At 43.6% G+C, this 21,130-nt stretch overlaps 1 protein-coding gene across 6 annotated transcripts in view; it reads left to right on the plus strand.

Moving 5' to 3' along the window:
• The window catches only part of ERG (ETS transcription factor ERG), a 175,821-nt gene that overhangs the window by 67,554 nt on the left and 87,137 nt on the right, over positions 1 to 21,130 (plus strand). The window contains exon 1 of one of the 6 annotated variants that reach the window (XM_010970241.3): positions 4,105 to 4,263. The exons of the other annotated variants lie outside the window; for them this stretch is intronic. Coding sequence (XP_010968543.1) covers positions 4,246 to 4,263 — 18 coding nt within the window. The 5' untranslated portion in view covers positions 4,105 to 4,245. Of the gene's footprint in view, positions 1 to 4,104; positions 4,264 to 21,130 lie in introns of those variants that run through there. 6 annotated transcript variants of the gene reach the window in all.

The following is a 21,130-nucleotide window of genomic DNA, read 5'->3' on the forward strand; positions in this document are numbered from 1 at the left end:
CATGTGCTGCATGTTATACAGACACTGACAAAAAAAGGAGAACATTGCACGTTACTCATGGAACTTCCACATTAAAATGTAGCCTATGTTTATTGTATCTGATTTTTAAAGAGAGAAATCTATGGGAAATGTTTATTTAACACTGTATTACAAAAATTTTAAAACTCAAAAACAGTAGAGCAGATAATAGGATGGAGCCTCATATAGTTAGAGATTTGACGATTGGACCATCTTGTCAGATTTGTGTGGTGTTAGTTTCGGTGAATTCTTTTAAACGATAGAAATTATTACACTTTCATCTTCAGTATTTCAGGGAACAGCTCTATGTAATAAGGACATTTTCCTACAAAAGCATTATTGAAGCTGTATAGTTAATGATAAATATAATATGATGGAACCACCTTCATCTATTCAGATTTCTCTAGCAGTCCTGGAAAAGTCTTTGACTTCTCATTTGTTCGTATCAGTATCTAATCATGGACCATGATGTGCATTTGGGCTTTGGGTTTCTTAAGTTCCATTCACCCGAGAACTCCCCTGCCCTGTTCCTCGCTTCCTTCCCCATGACACTGGCTCGCTGGACATAGTAAGCAGAACTTGTAGGACAGGGGAGCCAATTTTACTCGACTTTATTATTTATTTATCTATTTTTATTGAAGTTATTGTGAGTGTTTTGAAAATACGGATGAGCCAAAGGAGAAGGGTGGAAGGTACAAAAAAGGAAAGAGTCTCTCCCATTCGTCCTGTAGCATGTAACCAACCCATATTTCTACTTTGCCTTTTCATTTTTAACAAAATGAGTCTGGGATGTAATTCTCCTTTACAGCCTGACTTAACTTAGCAGACCTCATATGATAGTTTTCTGTATCCCTGTAAGCATTCATCTGTGACATCGTTTTCCTGCGGTATTTCAGTGATGATTATTTCATTGTATGCGAGGATCAGTCAGGTCAGTCATGAGGGAATCTTCTGTTGCGTCTCCATCCAAGTTGGTGGCCCGTTAACCTCTTTGCTACACACTCAGACATTGTTTTCAGACCCACATTGCCTTCATCCAGACTGTTCTCGACTCTGACCTTCCTCTGTAGATGCCACACAGAGAAGTTTGTCGGAGAACAAGGATGACAACTTGTTGACTGTTTAGAAAATGGGAAGGCGTGGTTTCAGGACAAATAAATCACAGTGTTCCTTTTATGAGAAAGTGTTCGGTCTGTTTTACATTCTTTCCTTTCGCATTTGGAGTAAGAGATGAACAGGCTTTGGTAAATTCATGGGTAATGGCTCCAGGATGGGTGAGTACAAAATGGGAACGTGCAGTTTTCTCCCACAGGTGCTGGGGTAGGGGGAGCACACTGTTCCAGCATGGTGTTTGCTGTGTCCCAGGTTGGGGTGGAAAAGGATCCTGTCCTGACGCATTCATGGCCGGATGACCCGGGTGGAGGCCACTTATATTGCTCCTGAAATGGGTCTGCATGGTGACCTGAAGGGTGGCTTCCCCCCAGGAGGGATGGTGTCTAGGTGGAGGGACAGCCCGGTCCTTCGGCTGCTGCGTGATCTGGCATTGAGGCCATTTAACAGCAGAGGCTTGGGTAGCGGTGCTGGGAGGGTAGAGTGATTTTCAGACGACCTCCTCCTGAATAATATTTGGGAAGTGGTTTCTGCACTCCTGGAGTCTAATTCATAGATGTGCCTTAATCAGCAGCCAGTTGAAGTTTGTGGTTTTTTTTTTTTTTTAAAGAACTTTGCCTCCAAATGTCAGAGATGGTGCCCTCTGCTGTTGTAGGTGTGACGAGTAACTTTCTTTGAAGATGATAGAAATCAATCAACATTTACCACTAGAGATGAGGAAGATGTGCATTTTTACAGTTTTGTAACTGGATTTATAACTCATTATCTCAAAACTGCATTTTTCTTGCATCTCTTTCTGTAGTGTATGCGTTTTCAAAATTAGACGCAGTGAAACTTACGGATACACCCTTCAGGAAACAGACCAAAGAGTAGCACTGGGTTTGGTTTGTAAGTTCCAGGCTAAGGTATTAGTCTCGAATAAAATTTTATTAAAGAATAAAATACATGTTTGTATATACATAGATACACATAGAGAGACAGAGATGGAGAGAGAGCGCAAAGTAAATGGAATAAATGACCAAAGGGGGAGTGACTTGTGCAGGATGTTAGGAACGCTTTGTATTATCTTGTAATTTTTCTCTTAAGTTTGAGATTATTTCCAAATAAAGAGTTTAAACACTGACTCTTTGCTGTTTGATTTGAATTAGCCCAGAACCAAGGAGTGAAGGGCAGGCCCTGAAGGGAGAATTAGCTCCCCATTAAGTGCTGATGCTTCCCCAGTGCAGAGGACAAGAGAAGGGCTGGGTTGGGGGCCAGGCGGCAGTGGGGAGAGGGCCACAGGGAACTCTCTTCCACGGCTGGTTTTGTTAGCACAGGGGTCTCCCTCCTCAAGGCTGCTCTCAGGGAACTCTGTAGCAGAGCACTGCTTATTGGGGTCCTACGGTTAACGCTGAAAATCAAGGAATCTCGGTGGAGCCGAGAGAGCCCTTTTCCCAGCACTCCTGAATCCTGGCGGAAGCTGCCCAGATAAAACAACTCAGGACTTTGAAATTTTAGGGGAAACACAGTCTTAATCAGCCTCCCATTTCATTTATTGTTCAGAGATGAAAAGAGCGGAAGTCAACATCCCCTCAAAATGTGGATGCTGACAGCGCGGCAGGTTCTGAGTTTTACACAGAACAAGATTTCCTACATTTTCTCGCTTTCTCTCTCTCCCTCTTTCTCTCTATTTTCCTTCCTTCCTCTTTTTCTTTCCCTTTCTTTCCTTCTTTCCTCTCTTTCTCTCTCTCCCTCCTTCTCTCTTTCTCTCTTTCTCTCTTTTCTCCCCCTCCTCATCTTTCCTTCTCTTTCCTCTGTCCTGACACTAGGGGAAGTCATGGGGACAGTAAAAGACACAGAAACCCAGCCTCATTTCTCGAGCTCTGACGTGGGCAGGCCTGACGTCTGAGTGAAACCAAGTCCCTGACCCTCCGCCTCTGAAGCCCAGCGCGGCTGGATGACTCAGGGTTTGGTCCATTGTGTTCTGTGGGTCCCCGGTGGAGACCACACCTCTTTACTGGTCCAACTTTAACTAGCGTAGCTAGATTCAAAGCAAAATGTTATTTCTTCCAGAGAACAAGTAATTTCCTGAAAATGAGTAATTAAAAGGCCTGGAATCCTCTGAGGAATGTTCAGGCCTGCATTAAGTGGGCTTCCTTCGGGTGGAAAACGGACGTGTGGCCCTGAACTTACAGCTTGGATTTAAAAACATTTCATGAGGATGGGGCATCTCCGTGTCTCCGGGAGTTCTCTCGGGGCCTGTGGCCTGCAACGGGGATGTTTGTCCAAGTGGGGCCAGCTTGCGGATAATAATGAAGCATCTGTAGTCATTCAGAGCATTTGGTTTTTAAATAAATATTTGAAAGCAAGAATTTGACAGGTTTATTTTCCTCTTTATTTCTTTTAGTTACTTTAATTCAAGAGTCTGCATTTTCAACCGGTTAATTGGGGCGCCAATAGCAATGACATATGTTTGGAAGGAGAAAATGAAACTATTCTGTTGAACAAATGAAGGTGGTTAAAAATCAGCAGGCGAATGGCTGCCATTAAACATCGTCGCCTATTAATGTGAAATAAGTTCCACCTGCAAAGTTTCCTTTTATGAGAAAGGAGCCGGGAGTGGGGCGGGGGGCTCGAGTCCTGTGTCCCAGGTGTGTGGCGGGTCTTGGGAGATGGGGCCCCAGTTGGCCTGGTCCCTGGGTGCCCTCCACGCCCCAGGACCAAGATGCCCGCCGCCCACGTGAAGCCACGCGGAGTCCGGCCACATCTGCATCCTGCCCGGGGCGGCGTGTCACACGGCCGTACACCGGGTCACACCTGCTGTGGCAATCCCAGGCCCGGGCAATTGATGTCTTTTTTTTTTTTTTTTAATTAAAAAAAAATTCTCCTGGCTGCATATCATCAAGAAAAACAACATTGTTTTCAGGGTCTCTTATCTCTCCACTCCCAAATATCCTGTTTCTTCGGGCTGGGCGGCCAGGACCAATAGAAACCTCTTCCTGCCATTGGCTGACTTCATTTCCCAGACTTAGCACAATCTCATCCGCTCTAAACAACCTCATCAAAACTCCTTTCTGGTCAGAGAGAAGCAATAATTATTATTAACATTTATTAGCGATCAATAAACGTGATTGCATTATGGCCAGCACGATTAAGGTAAGGAGAGGGCTCCTCTCACTTGGCAAAATCTTATGCTCGGTACTCTCTTTCTTTGGTTTCCTTTATCAACGCAGATAAGTTAGGATTGGGCAACACCCCCACTGCCACAATAGAGGACAACAAGATTTCCTTTGCACTGCCTAGTAAATTTCCTTTTTCCTACTCCAACCATCCGCAAGGCTTAAAAACTTCAAACTCAGAAAAAAATTGGGGTTTCTAAATTCACTGTTGAGTGCGGTGGATGACTTTTGCAAAAGCTTTCCAGAGCGCGTCTGAATTTTCCTGTTCTTTACCTCTGTCCCGGCGCCTGGATGTGTGTCTGCTGGAAGGCCATGGATGTGGAGAGGTTGGAGGGCAGGGGCAGAGAAAAAGATGGGCTTGGAAATGTTGGACTTTCGGATGTTCATGAGTGATTCCCTGGCATCAGGGGTGCCGGCCAGTCCCAACGGACATGGAGAGATACCTGGGCGAGTGGCGCTTTGTCATGGGACGTGCAAATGTTGACTTGATTTTTGGAACCTTCATGCGGAGAACGGAGCGTTCTCTTAACTCGAATGGTGGTAATTCGGTTTGTTTGGTTATGTATTTATCTTTAATAAAGTCCTTGCTCCTCTGCACTGTGAGTAAACTTTCTTCCTCGCGATGGCTGGTCTGTGGGAACGGGAGAGCTGTGGCCTGTCGCTTCTCTGTGCTCTGGAGTGTGGGGTCTCATGTGTTGATTTTTTCACTAATGTTTTTGGTTGATAGTGTAGAGAGACGAAGGTGGAGGTGAGTTCACATAGGTGGGAACGTAAATGTGGACTAGTTCCTGGATGTGAAGCCAATTTGGTGGTTTGTTCAAGTCAGAAGGGCAGAGTCCATGAAGTGCTGGTCTGTTGCAGTGTTTTCAAGGCCACCGTGCCTTGGTGACATTTGTAGAAATGAAGATAAAAAATCAGCACCGAAAACAGATACCGAAAGGAGGAAAAAGAAAGCTTTCTGGGTGGGATGTCTTTCTCTTTGCCGCATCTAGGTGAGAAGCCTTGGTTTTGTTTTCCTCAAGGGTTGTAGTTAATTAGAAGGCTCATGCATCTGGAAGTTTGCCCAGAATTGGGCCAAGACAGTTTCAAAAATCCTCCTTGGTTTGCTTTGAAATGTTTGTAGGAGAGGACTTAATGAATGCCTGTTGTCTAAACTGTGTTTCAGAAGTTCTGTTCAGTTTTTATTTCTCAATGTATGCTTTATTTTTCAAGGTATGTACAGTAATGTGTAAAAAATTCATGTATCAAGGAATCCAGTCTTACAGAGATGTTTCTTTCTTTGGCTTCAAGGATTAAAGTCTGTAAAAAAAAACCTACAGAGAAAGGAATTTTAAAATCCGGGGTTTGACGTCTTTCAGCTACATGAACAGGAATTATTTGATTTTATAACCCCAAATGCTACCCTTTTAATTCCTATTTTTACCCTTACTTGTGTCCATATTTCACAGCAATTGAATCTAATGTTCTGTGTTAGATTTGGAAGAGCTTGAGTACCATGGTGTGTATGTGTGTGCGTATGTTTCAGAAAAGCCTGTGTATTGAAGGACACTGAAATAACAGACCATCCTTTAGAGTGTGAGGTACATTTTGCAAAACATACACATGTCATACTGTTTAAATTAAAGTATACATTTCTGAAGATATGAGGATGTTTTTGAAGCTTGCCTGTTTGGTGAATTTCAGGGTGGATTTGGAGAAAGTTTACATTTGTCCGGGTCGGACACTCCGTTTGCTTTAACATTTGATTCCACTGCATTATTGCTATGTTGTATACACCTCAAGAGGACTTTAAAAGTGACTTCAAGTGGACTCTTTTTAATCCCCTGTTAAAATAAAATAGCCCTTCTTTATAGGTAACTTCCTTTAAGATGGGTTCTGCTGGGCTCTCTGGATAAAGTAATGAGATGATTTTACAGACTTGTTTATAGAGTGGAAAAAAGGAGACCCAGTCTGTTGACTACAGTTTTAATTATGTTAGTGCAAAGCTCAAATTAGCATAGGGAAAATTACGGCTGTCCTTTGGAATTAGGAAACTTTCTGTCATACAGGCAATTTCCAGTCTCAAACGCACTCTGTTTTTTTCTTTTGTTGTTGTTGTTGTTTCAGTAAATAAATCAATTAGTTGCTCAAATATCAGCTGCATGAATTTGTCAAGTTGGGACTCCACATCTGAGTGACTTTTTTTTTCTTGGCATTAATATCTATCAGACCCTGTGAAGCACTAGGAAAACCTAAATGTTTTTATCCTGTCTTGATGATTCTCACCATCATTTTCCCTTGGAATTTTGGAAATGGGAACAAAGTGTTTCCACTGGAAGAAGTAAAGGAATTTTAAGAGCTTATGTGAGTTGTCCCCACTTATCTTTAATTGTCCGTGAATTTTAAGATCAGATGAAGAGTTTTAGCAAAAACGCGTAAGCGTCATAGGTGATGCTCCCGTATGCCAGTCACGGTTAGTTTGGAGCTTCCACCTGCTTTTGGACCAGCTGACAATCCCGAGGGGTGCCTCACACCCCCTTCCTTTTTCTCTCCACAAAACAGAGCTGCGTTTGCTTACAGACTCGAAGGAGCCAGTGGTTAGACTTGGAAAGTTAAGTTTTTGCTTCAGTTAGGATTTTTAATCCAATCTCCCAAAGATTTCCCTGCTCCTTTTTCCTATGCCTTGGGCCACTTGGGAAGTCTAATGAAGCCTGCCGTCCCTTCTCAGAAGAGTGCTTTGACATGCGGGAAAGGCAGTGCAGAGAATGAGGAGGGAAGCTCATTCTGCTGAAATCCAGTTCCATCCCTGGACTCTGTGGGTGGTCCGTGAACCCCAGGTGACATCCTCTGATCCTGGAACTTAAAGGTCTTTAGTCTTCAGGATGGGATTGTGGGGATTTTCCTTGATCACAGGTCGGGCACTGAAGGACCAGGGGAGAGCAAGTTGCAAACAGCAGCGTGAGTGGCGAGCATCTTAGGATCAGACAGGATATGGGAAGTTACTAACAAGGCTTCTGCGGGAGAACACCATTACTGTTTCAATTAGTTGTTTAAAGAGGTTACTTTCTTTGATGTGACGAGGTTGGAGGGTTTTGATAATCAGTACGATATCACTTATGTGTGGAGTCTAAGCTATACAACAAACGTGTGAATGTAGCAAAAAAGAGCAGATTCACTGACACAGAGAACAAACCGGTGGTTAGCCGTGGGGACAGGGATGGGGGAGGGGACCCACAGGGTGGGGGAGTAAAAGGGCAAACTGTTACGTGTAAAATAAGCTGCAAGGACATAGTGTACAACACAGGGAGTACAGGCAGCATTTTATAATAACTAGAAAGGGAAGATAACCTTTAAAACCTATGCATCACTCTACTGTACATATAATAGTGTACAGTAACTATAGTAGGAAAAAAGAATTAATTAAAAAATATAAGGCTTCCTTTATCTATTTTCTGCCTTGCACGTAGCAGGCACTCACAGAATATTTGTTATCATGTGTGAAGCCAGCTTATGTACAAGCTCAGGGTTATATGAAGGGAGTTCATGTCTTCGTAGGATGTTGATGGAGGTGATGGATGGGTTTAATGGCTCTAGACGCTTGAACTGTCCCCAACCCCTCAGCCTAAGTGCAGTTTGAAATGTTTCTTCCCTTGTTACTTGAGGGGACTCTGTGACAGCGGAAGGTGCAGAATACATGAAATACTGCTGTCCCACTATGTAAACGTCCTATTTCCAGAGCAGTCCCTATCTCCTGTCCTGGCTTAAAAGTGGAATTACGGGCCATTATTTTCAAATGACTTGGAACAGTGGGTGGCTCTGGACACTGTCTGTCCTCTTGGGGCTCAGCATGCTTCTCCCCAGCTCTCTGAGCCTGGGCACGCCAGCTCGGTGGCTGTGGAAAAGGAAATTGTGAAGGATAGAGTTTGTGGATAATTTATCCCATTAAATATGCTTACGTGGGACTACAGTGCTCTCAGGGCATGTTCTGAAAGTCTGAACCATTTCTTAATTATCTATGTTTTCTTTTTAAAAAATTTTAAAAAATTAATTAATTTTTAAACTTTTTAGTGGGGAGGTAATTAGATTTATTTATTTTTAATGGAGGTACTGGGGGTTGAACCCAGGACCTTGTGCATGCTAAGCATGCACTCTGCCACTGAACTATGCCCACCCCATCTATGTTTTCTTTAAAGTGATTATTTCATTAAAATTGTTTTTTTACAAAACAGATTTTTGCTGAAGTGCCCCCCCACACACATACACTTATTAACGTCTCTTGAAAAAGCATCTGTAAAAATAAAATACATTGATGGAACAACTGTTACTGGTGCCTTCAGAAAAAGAGGACTTCTGTGTTCAGAACTGCAGACTACAGGTTTCCTCTGTGGGGACCCAGAGCAGAACATCCCGCCTTGGCGTCCTGGTAACTTGGCAGGTGGATGATTGAGCGGCAGACACAGAGGAGAATCACAGCCGGGGAAGCCGTGGGAAAGTCAGAGCTGGAGGCTGTCCCTGGAGCGTACGACCTTCTGTGAGAAGAGTGTGTGACAGGGACAGTCTCCAGGCCTTTCTAGTGCTGGGGGCACACCTGCTGGGGGAGGATCTTTCCTTTAGGGCGGGGAACGCCTCCAGCGCAGCAGGGACCCGTCCTCCCCTCTTGTCCTGGCAGAACGGGGGACAGCTCTTCTCTGCCTGGGGATGCTGTCCGATCGCCCCTGAGGTTTCTTTTCTTATATTCTGTGGCCACAGACATACCTGCATTTGAAGCCTTCCTGGTCCTGTGACCCTGGGCGAGGGCCCTCACCTGTGTGACCCCCGTTTCCTCACCTGTGAGGTGGGAGCATGTGGCAGGTTCAGGGCGGTGGAGCCTCTGGTAGGTGCTCAGTACCTGGTCGAGGCCCTCAGACAATCCAGGTTGATCTCATCTTTCCTAAGAAATCGCATTGTCTTCTGGCCCTGCTTGGAGTTCTGTCTGTCTTCCATTTACCCAGCTTCAGCTGTGAAGCCCAGAGACAATGTGACTCTGTTCTCTTTCTTCTGAAGAGACGGGGAGAATAACAGGCCGCTTCTGCGTGCAAATATCGCAGCCTCCCAGCCAGGGCGGGGTACACGGGGGCCAGGGGAGGTCGGGGGTGGGGTGGTTGGGGGTAGCTCAGAAGGGTCCCTGGGTAAGGGTGTAGTGGGACAGGTAATAAACCCGTGGGCAGGAGAGCAACTCGGGGGCCCCTGAAAGGCACGGCTGGTCAGAGGGTTGGTTTCGTCCTGTTTTGAGGGTGGAGGTTGTTGGCTGTGTTACTGACGGAAGGCAGAGGCCTGAAAAGGCATCTTGTTCCTGATTAGGGCTGGAACCCGGCTACTGGTATACCTCCACTGGCCTAGCCTCTCCTTCAATTTGAGAAATGCATCTTGTTGTTTTGTACAAATTAGAGTAATAAAACATTCTCACTGTAGAGAAAATGAAAAAAAGAAATCATTACAAAAATCAATAGAAATTGCTCCTACTCCTAACCAGCTAGAGAAAAAGCACCAACATTTGGTGTGTGTCTCCCTACTGTCTGTCTGTCCTCTTGTCTGGCTGACCATCCTGCTTTCTCAGTTAACGTTGTTTAACACACATTTCCCCGTGTCACTAAAATTTTTTGATAAGCAGAATTATATTCCATCTAAAATAAGCATTATTATTTATATAACCAACATCCTGTTGTAGGAAATAATATTGCTTTCAGTTTTTCACTAGTTACATTGCAATGCACTCTATACAATTTGTTAAAAATGTGTTTTATTAGTATTGGAGCTTAGCAAAGACCAGTGGGTATATATATATTTTTTTAAGTCACTCAAATTTAAATATTTGCCAGTTAAAAAAAGATGGCCAGTTTACTCTCTAGAAAGGCTGTACCAGTTCCCACTTCCAGCCCTTAACCAGTTCCACTGCACTCACAACAGCTCTTGAGTATTTAACTCTGAATCTTTGCCATTGCAACAGGCAAAAATGGAGTCTCATTTTTATTTGTATTTCCATAATTATACTGTTTCATTACTTTTTTTTTTTTTTTTTTTTTTTTTTGCTGTGAACCTATTTCAGCTAGTGGCCACTGTGACCTCTGGATCTTTTTCTTAGTTATACTTTCATTCCCTGTTTGATCACGTTTATTTCCCACATATTTCCCCTATTGGATTTGGCAGAGGCACGCTTTATAAAGGTTAAGATTATTGCTCATTCTGTCCACTCCTGTGCTTCGTCCTCTCTCTTGTGAGCACGTTCCCCCAGCTCTGCTCGTGTTTGTGGCCGTGACTCTGTCTACTTTTGTAAACCACAGAACTTGTACTGTTGTGATAGTCTGTCCACCTCTTTTGTGTCCTCGACAGAGACTGGCAAAGTGTTGGGATTCAATAAATATTTGTTGAGACAATACTTTTTGATTAAAATCCTTTTAAGTTGTAAAGAGAAGGTTCAGGTATCAGTAATATAATCATCATTGCAGATTTTAAGTCAATGTGTTTCTTCAGAGATGGTTCTAATTACATACAAATTAATTAAATAGAATTAAATTGCTGTTGAAAGGAGCATAGAAAAAACGTTTGTAAAAGGCAGTTGTGTCTTGAGTTCATGATCCAGATGAAGTCATTCTCATAACGACTAGTTCCATTATTTGGGGAGGGGTGCTGGGGAGGCAATTAGGTTTATTTATTTACATATTAATTCTGCCATTCTTTATTATGATGAACAAATAGAACTTTCTATCATGTGAATTTCTCTTGTTCTGATACCTGTATCTTTCAAAAAGCAAAAATCTTAAATACTTACTTATTTTTAATGGAGGTACTGGGGATTGAACCCAGAACCTTGTGTGTGCTAAGCAGGCACTCTACCACTGAGCGCTACCCTCCCCACTGCGGCTCATTCTCTGCCAGGCTCTGTGCTGGAATCTCACAGCATCTCAGGAGATGCTCACCGCAGCCTGAGTCCTGGTGCTTTCTGTCTGGATGAGGAGAGAGGACTACAGAGGCTAGGGAACTTGCTCAAGGCACACAGATGTCTTTGCTTCCCTTCAACTTATCATCATACGATGTCTATTTTCCCTGCTATTTGCCCTTGCTCCAAATATTAAATTACTATGCAGGAAAAAGAAAGCAATGTATTAAATGATACAGTGATACCTTAAATAATGAAATTTATTGTAACTGGCTAACTCACATTCTCACTCTTGTGTGAAAAACCCCATTGGCCACAACGATTATTTTCTTGGTGACGAATCTAGATAAAGAACTAGAAAATGCAAAAGCTAAAACTCTAGCACCCAATTCTCTCTGCTTGGTGACAAGAATTCTGTCCATATTTGGCAATAGTCACGGGACAGAGGTTCCAGAGGCCAGAGCGGCTGCTGATTTAAGTTCCCTCACCCCAAGGATCCACTTCCTTGGCCTCATCTCTGAGTTTTCCATGAGGCCTTACAAAGGCTTTCAGCAGGGCTGTTCATGGAATTAAACTCCGGGAAGGATGATAATCCGCTGTTGGGCACAGATAAGTACTGAGACATTTAGAAAAGAAATGCCAAGGCCAAGCACAATTATTTATTTTTAAAGCCACATCATAATCCAATCATAACATTCACATGAAGGCTGTTACTTCAAATGGTTTTGTCTGAGACAATGCATGTCAGATTCTGGAGAATAAAATAATGTTTCTAACATATTATGCAGAGGATTCACACTCCTGAATCTAATACAGTGGGTTTTCAATCATTCTACCTTGATGATTTAACATCTTTCTCTTCGTTATAAAATTACAGTACAGCACATTGTCTTTTTCATTTAACAATACTGACACAGTCAGCACTGAAGAGAATCTCCCGTCCCCCCTTCCACCTCCCCTCTCCAACCCCATCCACATGGTCCCCAAATCCGTGAATTCAAATCATCAGCCAATAGCAACTTCACCATCCCATTCTCTTTGGATCCCTTTGGGTCTTATTGAGTTTTATTTTATTTTTTTTAATTCTTATTTTTTAGTGAAGTGTAGTCAATTTACAATGTTAGTTTCATGTGTACAGCAAAGTGATTCAGTTACACACATACATACATATTTAGAGTTCAGATTCTTTTCCATTAAATGTTATTCGCTGTGCCCTACAGTAGGTCCTTGTTTATTTATTTTATATACAGCAATGTGTCTCTATTAATCCCAACTCCTAATCCCTTCTATTTTTTAAAGTTAACTGTATGCATGTGATGTTCACCTTTGAGGAAGAGGAAGCAGTTGAAACAACCCTTCAGAATTTGTCAACACAATTAGTTTGTGTCTCAATTTGAGGTAGATTTCCCAAGAGGTTGCTCCAAGCCCAAAAAAAAAAAAAAAAGTATGTGGTCTTAAATTGCAAAGTCCCCTCAGGATCTGTGTTGTGTGGAGGTGTTGTTACCTGGTGTTCCAGAGAGCACCAGAAGCACGCAGGTGCACAGAGCACAGCCCGCGTTTATCTGATGCCCGGGGAGGGACTTGATACTCTGTTTCTTCTCTGCATCCTTAAAATAACCTCTGTGGGGAAAGGATTGGTCTTATCTTGCTCACAAGGAAAGGGAGGCGTAGAGGCGAGGCTGGACTGAGAGCTGGGGGCTGGGGCTTCAGCATGCATTCAGTGAGACCTCAGCAGGTGAGCGCACCTGTCCTGGCTTTAGTTCCTTCTTGAGGAAATGGGACCGCTCTTCCTGGCTTTCCACCCGGAGGAGTCACTCACCTTGTGATGTCTGGCTATTTCCATTCGTAAAAGGGAGTCACCACTAGTGTAATCCCATCACACTCCTTCTAGGACTGTGATGGGATTAACCAAGTTGGAATTGTATGGAGCACATCCGAGGTCCTTAATATTTGTTAGCTAATGTGATTATTCACAGGAGTCCAGTACACTTTCCTTCTAGAAATAAAATGAGGAACCCCACAAAAGATAACCCCCTCAATTTCTCCCACAGGTTGTGAATTGATTCTTTTTTTTTTCCAAGCAGCCAGTTTTCCTCTGATTAACATGTTCTTTCTCTTTATTAAGAAATAAAAACTCTTGCTGCAGAGTGAGTTCTCAGTTAGTCACAGGACTTTGCATTGTTTGTGACGGTGCCCAGGGAGGCTTGCTGCTGAATTGGCCTGCGCTTCTGCACGGCCCGCCCTGGAGAAGACCTCTGGGGTCTCGCTACCCTCTGCTTCTCTCTCTGTTTCTCAGTCTCACACTCCTTCCTGCCCCTTTCTTTCTCTTTGCAAGAGTTAACAACCCAACGGGAGCTTTTAAACACAGCAAGGACAACAGTGAGGGTGAGGAGGACTTCCCGAACATCTTCAATGCTCAGGGGTTCGCCTGGAACCTGCTTCCATTCACCCCACGCTGCCTCTCATAGGTGCCCAGTCAGTTCTCTCATCCCAGGGCACCTGGGACAGTGCAAGCTTTTCATCTGGAGTAAAGAAATAAAGAGAAGATTGGCAGCAGACTCTGCCTGCTCCAGGCGCGAGTCTCAAAAGCGGTAGCCACAAGTCTCCATCTGAGTTCCGTCTTTAATTTCATCTTGTGTGAACTCCTAGCACTAGAAGCATGTTAATATCCGCATATAAAATAAGAATATTGCCCCAGGTCAAGGACAAGTGACTTTCTGGATTAACCATTCCATTGATTTAAATTAACTGGGAAGTCTTGCTGACTTGACCTGTTCAGCCAAAGACCGTGACTCCATTAAGCCTGCGAGAGAGGAGGAGAAGTAAGACGGACCCTCCAAGAGCAGCATCCCAGCCAAGAAAACCGTGCTTTGTTCTTGGGCATCCCTGAGAGACAGGCTTCTGTTCTACCCAGAAAACTGTTCCCATTGACTCACTCATTCTTGGAAGCACAGTCATATCACAGGCAGTTTTGATAAGAAGCTGGTTATGAAATGAGCGCACATATATTTTTTTTAAGCCTTGTTTTTTGGACATGGAAAACATCTTTTTTTAGACCACATGTTTACTGCTTTGGTAAACAGTAAAATGCTGCTGTAGCAATTACCTTGAGGATAAAGGGTTTGTAGACAGATATTTCCTGCGTTCACTTCCTACACAGATAGCCAGCCCGACCAGGGGCGCACCGACGCAGGAAAGGCTCCCAGTGGAAACTTCCTCTGCAAATGCACGGTCTGTTTATTCACTATCTCCCCACCAGAGCGAATGAGCCTATTGCTACAGATTTTCTGGCGGAATTCTCTATCTTGAAGTAGGTGGAAATACAGCATTTCGGTAATGGCTTTAGTCCCTTGTTCTCAGCCTTGGTCTTCGCTGGTTTGTGGGGAGACGAGTGTAACTCGATTAGACAGTGTCAGTGAGCAAGTCTTGAGCCCTGAGGGCATCTCAGTCTCCTTTGAATCCTGGAGAATGATTCATGAGTCTGCTTTTGTCTTTGTTGAAAAATAAGCCTCTTTGAGATCCAATTGGAGGGTTTTTCCCCCCTGTGGTTATTTAGCATAAAGGTCATTTTAGATTTTGCTTTCTTTGGCCAAGCAGAGATCACCCGATTTGGGTACAGAAATCTCAGTGCGCAGATTGTTCTCTGCCGATTTTACACCAGTTATTAAATTCCAGTGAAGGCATTGTTTAGGTCCTTTGAACCAAAGCAAATAAAACCACAACACACCAACACTGAACAATAGGGAATCATCAATTTTCCATCTACAGGATATGTCCTTACCAACTGGCCCCTTTGTAGGGGAAAGAAAATATATCAAGTCAACAAACAGTAACACTGAACAATAAACTAAACAAAATAAATAGCACCTGAAAGGCAGTCAGCTCCCGCCCTGGCAACGCTCCAAGTAGCGATGTTTACATGCTCTAAGCATGGAAACCGACGGCTCCACCCAGATCTCCTGCGGGTCCCTGAAGTAATGAGAAGACTGAGCCCCTGTTCATTGCTGGGTCACTTCGTGCCAGGGGACCTCCCTGATCAGAAAGCACCTGTGAGCTTTGCGTCACAATGGACGAGAGGATAGACAGTGTCCGACGGCGAGCCTCCCTCCAGAGCGTGTCCCATAGGTACTGCTGGCTGTTGAGCGGGGGAGGCAGGGACAACATCTGACCTGAGGGGCTGCCAGCTGTGGCCGGGGGTAGTCCTGCCTCAGGAAGGTCCTAGTACACGAACGCACTCCGGTGATTCTATTTACACAGTCACTCGGCACGTATTCTGGTGGAATTGACATGCAATTGCCCCAAGCGGCATTTTTCTTTTCAAGACTCATTTGTTTGTGGGCTTTTGCTCATCTGGTGGGAAGACCCTGTCACATGTCAGGAGCCTCCTGTTTGAATGCAGGTCTTTCTTCCTCCGCACCTGTTCCCCCTCCACCTTTATGGTGCAGTTTTGTTACCTTTTGGTGAAACTGCATGAAGCATCTCCCTACAAGCTTCCTTCCCGATGCTGCCTTCCGCCACTTCTGCTTTTTTTTTTTTTTTTTGCAAAATGACTTCTCTGATCTCCTCAGTCTGTATGGGTGCTGGTGCCACGGGGGTCACAGTGGTGTGGTGCTGGTGCCGGGCTGCAGCACTGGGAGACTCGTTTCTGGTGCGGGACGGAGCCCTGAGAGCATCCTCTCTGAAAGTCACCACTGCTTGCCCGAGGATAGTGGACGGTTTTTGTTTTCTTTAGCCTGAAGTGAATACAGGTTCAGTATATTCACTGGATAACGTATCGTTTAAACAACAAAACAGTAATAAAACCTTTGCTCTTTTCTCCTGTTTCAGAAACAATTATTGTAGGGGTTTAAAAAATAATTTAGAAAAGGAAGTTAAATTCATTGATATCACCCCATCAAGGGTCTGCTAAGGCTTGATTCTTTTTGGATTCTTTTGTCCTTTTTCCATGTACATAGGCATATTCTTTAAAAAGAATCATAGAATTCGAGACATTAGACTCATTTTAATAGTCCCTTCCACTGCCTTTTTCTCCAGGATAGTGAAGAAAAGAGTGAGGGCTGAGCTTTTATGATCCCCTCTAGAGATTAAGGCCCCATGTCCCTTCCTAAGGACCCAGTGTCTTATTACGAAGCAGGACCAGACAACCGGGGAGGACCCCTGTGCCAGCGTTTCCTAGCAAGGGCCCTTCACTTTTCTGTGCCCCGGTTTCCTCATCTGGAGACTAGCTCTAATAACAATAACAACACCTGCTTCTTGGTGGTGGTGCAAGGATCAGATAGCTCAGTACGTGTCCTTGCTTGAACAGTGATGTGTTCTCATGTGCTGGTGTGCGCTCTTTTTTGGTTACTAATCCTGGTCTGATTCTTAATTTACTCTCTTGTCTTACTTGCTTTTCCTGAAGTGATCAGTTCTTGATTGTGTTCACCTCTATTCATCTTTTAAGAAAATTCTTATGTTTTATTGAAGTGTAGCCAGTTTGCAATGTTAGTTTCAGGTGCACAGCAAAGTGATTCAGTTATACATATACATACACGTATGTATTTTTTCAGTTTCTTTTCCATTACAGCTCATTACAAGAAATTGACTGTAGTTCCCTGTGCTGTACATCTGTGCATCTTTTCAATGGATTCCTCAAACACACTTTGGATATATATAGCTTCTTCTGAAGAGATGAAAGTGTTTCCCTGCGTTACTGGTTTCTTTCTTGTACCGTTCCTTTGAGGAGAGTGGAGTAGACACTATGGAGTCTCCACTGCGAGTCCATTTAGGAGTTCACGCAACACGTTAACCAAACTTTCAGCAGCTGAGCTCAGCTGCATTTTTATGAGCCCAGAGAACCAATAGTTTTGAGGATCCCAAAAGAAAACCAAGGTGGAGGGAGGGCTGCAAGACGCTCACTGTCTCCTCGCCAGCCTTTTCCCAGGTCTGTGCCAGTGAATGAGTGAATGAATGAGTAAATGAATGCGTTCTTGCAGTGGGGGGTCACAGCTGGTCTCTGGAGGGGTCCTCATGCGGAAGGCATCAAGTGTTATTTTGAACCACGTGAATTATCCTATTGCTAGTTAATGTCTATGACTAGGAATCTGTGAAACCCACTGAAGACCAGAAACTCTCAAAGCACTGCTTGTTAAAGTTCACCACTTTATGCTGAAGTCACATGGCTGTCATCATGTAATAGTTTATCTGTGCTGACCACACCTGGTAAGCAGCCGGCCTTTAGTAAACGTCTATTCAGTAAATGAATATCTGCCTGGGTGATAAATGCATGAATGCGTGCATTAATTACTGAGGTGGTACCTGATGGCATCATGGAGAACTATTTCATTTCATTCAGTGAGTGACTATTGACTTCTTGTATGCAAAGCAGTATGTTTTTTGCCCCCTAGAGGTTAGGAGAGAAGTTGTACGTGTTGATCAGAAGACAGAATTCTCCCTATGTCTGGGGACTAACATCTTGGGTGCCCCTGTATCTCATCTGAAGGCATTATGTGTCCTAAAGAACCCAGCTGTGCTTGGGAAGCTGGGATGACCATGAGGCTGCCCAGCACCTACTGGGGTTTTTGAACATTTGTGAGCACATGCCCGAGAAATGCATGTGTCTGTGCTGGGGCCATGGATGGAGATGCTTCCATCTGCAAGGTAAAAGCAGAGATGCAGTTCTCAGAGCCTGCATGTCGTTACCTGCCACTTGTCCAGATGAGGCAAAACCAAGCAGCAGTTTTGCTTTGACTGAGTGAGGACACCTGCAAGTATTTATCCAAGGTGTGCAGTGGGTCATTAAATGTTCAGCTGTAACAACCCACTATGCAGAAGGTCCTCCTGGGCACCACGGAGTGAAGGTCATGTTTAATGGATTACGGGGGGCACCATTTCTTTCCCCTCTTTGGTTACTGCACTCGCTCCTTAGAAATTTCAGTGAAGCTGTAACGTGATCTCTTCTACACGTCTGCTGATATCCAAGGGACTGGTTCACACTGAGGGTTTCCATGTTCACTGGTGAGCCAGGCAGCTCTTCCAGTGCTGTGATTAGTTTATAAATGACATCTGCAGTGGATATGACGTGGGAGAGCATTTTCAGAAATAGCTAAGTTCCGTATATGTAATTGCAAGGTAATCTGCTTTATGAGAAAGGTCGACCTGAACAACCAACTTATCTAAGCCAGATCATAAAATCAGGTTCCCTACCGAAATCTTAAGTTTAGTGAATGTATTATTAACTTAATAAGCTTTACTGGTCAAAGTACTATGTATAAGCCAAGGAAAATGTCATCTTAAATAAAACCTACAGAATTTGGTTCTCTTTTGTAAGATTTTTTTTAAATGAAGCATCAACCTAATAATTTTTCAATCTAGTAATTTAAGAGTTTGGCTCACTGTTATTTCTCCAGCACCTAGAGCATAAAGTGTGGCTCACACGTATTTGCTGAATGAACGGACACAAGAATAAATGACCAAATGTGCCTCAGAGTCTTTCCCCGAGGGAAGCACGTCTTCAGCAGAATATATGATTAGAAGAGGTCGGACTTGGGTCCTCTCCTAGTAAACACTGCAATCCAGTTTTTAAGGGGTTGAAGAGGAGGAAGCAATGTTTATCTGGGAGTCAAAAGTTGGAATAAAATTGGTCATTGAGGAGTCCAGTGTTTTTCAACCCAATTATCCTTTTGAAAATTTATTTTTCATTTTTTTATTGAATTTTGCAATGTGTTAATTTCTGGTGTATAGCACAGAGATTCAGATATATGTATATGTGTGTGTATGTGTATATATATACACACCTTTTCATATTCTTTTCATTATAGGCCATTATAAGGTATTGAATATAGCTCCCTGTGCTCTACAGTAGGACCTGGTTGTTTATCTGTTTTATATATAGTAGTTAGTATCTACAAATCTTGAACTCCCAATTTATCTTTCCTCTCTCTTCCCCTCTGGTAACCATAAATTTGTTGTCTATGTCTGTGAGTCTGTCTGTTTTGTAAATAAGCTCATTTGTGTCTTTTTTTTTCCTAGATTCCACATATAAGTGGTATCATATTGTATTTTTCTTTCTCTTTCTGGGCTTACATCACTTAGTATGATGATCTCCAGGTCCATCCATGTTGCTGCAAATGACATTTTATTCTTTTTTCTGGCTGAGTAGTATTCCATTGTATATGTATACTATAACTTCTTCAGCCCAATTATCCTTTGGATCAGGAAACTTAATTATCTTTAGGATAATTAAAAGGCACTCTTAAGAGAACTAGGATTTTGTTGAGGAAAATACACACATGACACAATCATAATTTGACCAATTTCTCCACAAGTGTTGCTTAGAAAAACATCCTAAAGAAATTAGGTTTTAATTCCCATTGGCTATTTTTCTTTTTTTCTCTTCAACTTCTAACATTCTTTTCAAACAAATATTGAGAGATTTAAAGATGTTTGGTGAAATACCTTCCCACCTGATGATGACTTTCATTAGAATCTGAACAGACGTTTTTCCCTCAGTGGTACAAGAGACACATTTTCCTAAGCAGAAAAATCAGGGCGTGATTAGACAAAGGTGTTCACGTGAAAAGTTTTACAAAATTAGAGTTACTCTGAAAGATTCAGGCTCTCTGGTTGCTGTAGCCCGGGCGTCAGCTCAAGCTCTTGTGGAAACTGTACTGACTGTAAGGCAAATAGTGGGCTACACAATGCTCTGAAGTGACAAATTTGTTGTTAAAAACAGCACCCGCAGGTAGTGGATTAGTCCCCTAGAGTTGCGGGGCTTCAAACTAGAGATGTATTCTCTCAGAGTTTAGGAGGCCTGAAGTCCAAAATCCAGGTGTCACAGGACTGGTTCTGGAGGCTCTGAGAGAACCACTCCAGACCCCTCTCCCACCTTCAAGTGGTTGCCTAAATCCTTGCCTCTCTCGGATTGTAGCCACATCACTTCCATCTCTGCATCTGTCTTCACGTCACCTTTTCTCTGAGTCTCTGTCCTTTTTGGTCTCTGATGAGGATGCTCTCAGATTTAGGGTCTGCGCTAACCTAGTACAACCTCATCTCAGTCCTCACCCTAGTTACACCTGCAAAAGCCCCATTTTCAAATAAGGTCCCCTTCCGAGGTTCCAGGTGGGCTTGGGGGCCACCCTTCAGGCAGGAAGGAGACAGAGCAGGTTTCAAGGTGCAGCTTCCCCTCCACATGTTGCTTGCCGCTGAGAAGAGCAGGTACGTCTCAGTGATAAATGCTAACGACTGAAGTGCCAGGGCTGGGCTTCTTACCTTCATGCTTAGGTAGAAATCACTCACGTGTCAATACCATTTTGGAATTCGTCAATACGATTTGTTTCACTGGAAAAAAAATACACAGCTTCACAGACTGAATGTCAGCCATTACATCGTTAAGTGCAGGATGGCGATCAAAACTAAAAATCACTGTAAGGCAAAGTGTTTACTCTGCAACCGTTCGGTTTCACAAGATATTGAGGCTGATGCTGTGGTTGCCCTTATCTCATCGTTTTGCGCCGTGCGTGTCGAGAACTGCAACAAGGTTAGGGCAGCCCGAGCCGGCTCCTCAGAGTCACGTGGGGACTTAAGCAGCCGGTCACCCGCATCCTGTCTCCCGGCTCTGAGGGGTTGCCTGCAACCCTTGCCTTAGACTGGAGCTGCAGCACCTGCGTCTCTGCATGTCTCTGCATCACCTTTACATCTGCTGTCTTCACATCACCTTTGTCTCTGAGTCTCTGTCCTTTCTGGTCTCTTAGAAGGATGCTTTCAGATTTAGGGTCTGCGCTAACCTAGTATGATCTCATCTTGTGAGATGAGTCTAGACTGATGGGTGAGTCTAGACTGATGGGTGAGTGTGCCGTTTACATCCTATAAAACAGTGATTCACGTGCCCTTTTTCATCACCTCTTTGAGTTGAACCTGCACGCTCCTGAGGCATAAAATGACCTCATAAACTGCATTACCAACTGGCCTG

Source organism: Camelus bactrianus, chromosome 1 (genome assembly GCF_048773025.1).
Source record: "Camelus bactrianus isolate YW-2024 breed Bactrian camel chromosome 1, ASM4877302v1, whole genome shotgun sequence".
Lineage (NCBI taxonomy): Eukaryota > Metazoa > Chordata > Mammalia > Artiodactyla > Camelidae > Camelus > Camelus bactrianus.